General features: G+C 37.7%; 1 protein-coding gene across 1 annotated transcript in view; it reads right to left on the bottom strand.

Moving 5' to 3' along the window:
- The window catches only part of ZBTB8OS (zinc finger and BTB domain containing 8 opposite strand), a 17,940-nt gene that overhangs the window by 5,294 nt on the left and 10,463 nt on the right, over positions 1-2,183 (bottom strand). Inside the window, 1 exon segment of the mRNA XM_006903720.1 lies at positions 339-375. Coding sequence (XP_006903782.1) covers positions 339-375 — 37 coding nt within the window.

A 2,183-nucleotide genomic window follows, 5' to 3' on the forward strand; every position in this document is an offset into this window, starting at 1 on the left:
CTTTGGCTTCTCTACGCTCCAGTGCAATCTTCAGAGTTTCTTCTGACATCCATTTTGGTCTTTTCTTCCTCTTCTGTCTTTGTAATGACCGTTTACACTCTTCCTGAATGATCTGTAAACCTGATTCTAGAACCCAAAATGTTAACTCCTAATTAGCTATATCAGATGTGGAAAATAATAGCATTTTACGATATTTGGATAGGTCACAGATGTTAGAGGGAAACTTAACATTTTAACTAGATGGATTTATTAGACTTGGTTAAAATTCAGTATCAAACAGCTGACCACACAGTGAGGTGTATAAAATGCTTTTAAAAGCTAAGTTTTTTAAAACATACCTGAGGGTGCTTGGACAACGAAAATTCTTCACCCCATCTTGAGAAAGAAAATGAAAACATAATTAAGAAGGTCAAGATTTAACTTTCTTAGATATTTTTAAATAAACCTGACAAATTTAGTTACATATAAGTTAAATAAAGATACTACAAAGCAAAAATCAATCGGAAGCAGTAAGAGAACTACTAGCATCAGTTTGATTTGCTAGCAGCGAGATTTGTGCAACAGACATCTGGAGAAGGCGGATAGTTGCTCCCAAAGCCTGAGCCTAGTGTGTTATGGTAGAGTCTCAGTGAACACCTTCATTAGAAAGTAGCACATTTAGGGGAGCTCTGGTGGCCTAGTGGCAAGGAGCTGCAACTACAATCCCAGAGGCGCATGGTTCAAATCCACCAGATGCTCTGCCGGGGAAGGAGGGACAATCTCCTCCTGTACCAGTCAGATCTGATTTGACGGTACACTCACACAAAAATAATAAAATAAAATAAAAGAAAGAAAGAAAGTAGCACATTCAAAATGTCCTCTGTAATTTGGACCATTGTTCTTACTTGGCATCGAGCCACTTCTAATTCACTGTGACCCTATGTGTACAGAGTAGGCTCCACAGAGTTGCTGGGCTTTTTAAAAATGGTATTGTTGTTTAGAATATGCCTGTGCCAGTCAGATCTGATTTGACAGCACACAACACAACAGGGAATAAAACCCATGAGAGGAATAGAATATGCACAGCAAAACATACATCAATTCAATAGGTTCTACAAACAATCAGTGACAATGATTACATTCTTGGAGTTGTACAATCTTTCTCATCCTCCCTTTTAGAGTTGTTCTTCCCTCATTACATATGGATTTCATCTCATATACTTTAGGTGTATTGTCAGGAGGGGCCCTTGGAAGAGGACATCATGCTGGGAAAGGAGGAAGATCAGAAAAAGGAAGATCCCAATAAAATGGACTGATACAGTGACCTTCAACAATGAGCTTGAGTTATATCAGAGATGGTAAGGATGGCACCAGATAGGGGAGGGCTCCGATCTGTTGTTCCAAGGGCCACTATGAGTCACAGATGACTAAGCTTAACCTAACAACACTAATATATATTCACTGACACCTAAGGTTTCTATCTAATCTTTTGGGTTGCTGATGTCAGTTTGATCCCACATATATAATTCTTTAAAGAGCATAATGCTCTAGGCAGATTTTTTTTTTACTATCATAGTTAAATGGAACTATGTATGTTTAGTTTTTAGAAGACTTTAGATTAAATCCTTGTGTGTATCAAGAACTTTTTCCAACAGAGTGAAAAGAAATGCTACTGACTGGAAAAAAATTTGGCAATATAATTTCAGACAAGGCTCTGGTATTAATAATTTATAGAATCCTATAGGGTCTCCACAAGAAAAAGACTGATCACATAATTACAAAATAGCAAAACACATGGAAAGAATTTTCACAGCTGAACATATCTCAATGGCTAACAAACACATGAAGAAATGCTCAAAATCACTGACAATAAGAGAGAGGCAAATAAAAATGAGACACCCTTTTACTTCAGGAGCAGTGGCAAAGGTCAACAGGACAGCAAGTAATAAATATTGGAGAGGATGTGGCGAGATAGGAACTCTTATACACTGTTAGTGGGATTGTAAAATGGTACAACCTCTCTGGAAGGCAGTTTGGCGTTTCCTCAGAAAGGTAAACACAGAAATTCCATATAACCCAGCTATTTTACTGCTTGGAATAAACCCTGAGAAAATAAGAACTGAGGCACAAATGGAATTGTACAGCAATGTTCATAGCAACGTTATTCACCATCACAAGAACATGGAAACAGACAATCTCCTCCT

Source organism: Elephantulus edwardii, unplaced genomic scaffold (assembly GCF_000299155.1).
Source record: "Elephantulus edwardii isolate Elephantulus edwardi_28Jun2011 unplaced genomic scaffold, EleEdw1.0 scaffold00152, whole genome shotgun sequence".
Lineage (NCBI taxonomy): Eukaryota > Metazoa > Chordata > Mammalia > Macroscelidea > Macroscelididae > Elephantulus > Elephantulus edwardii.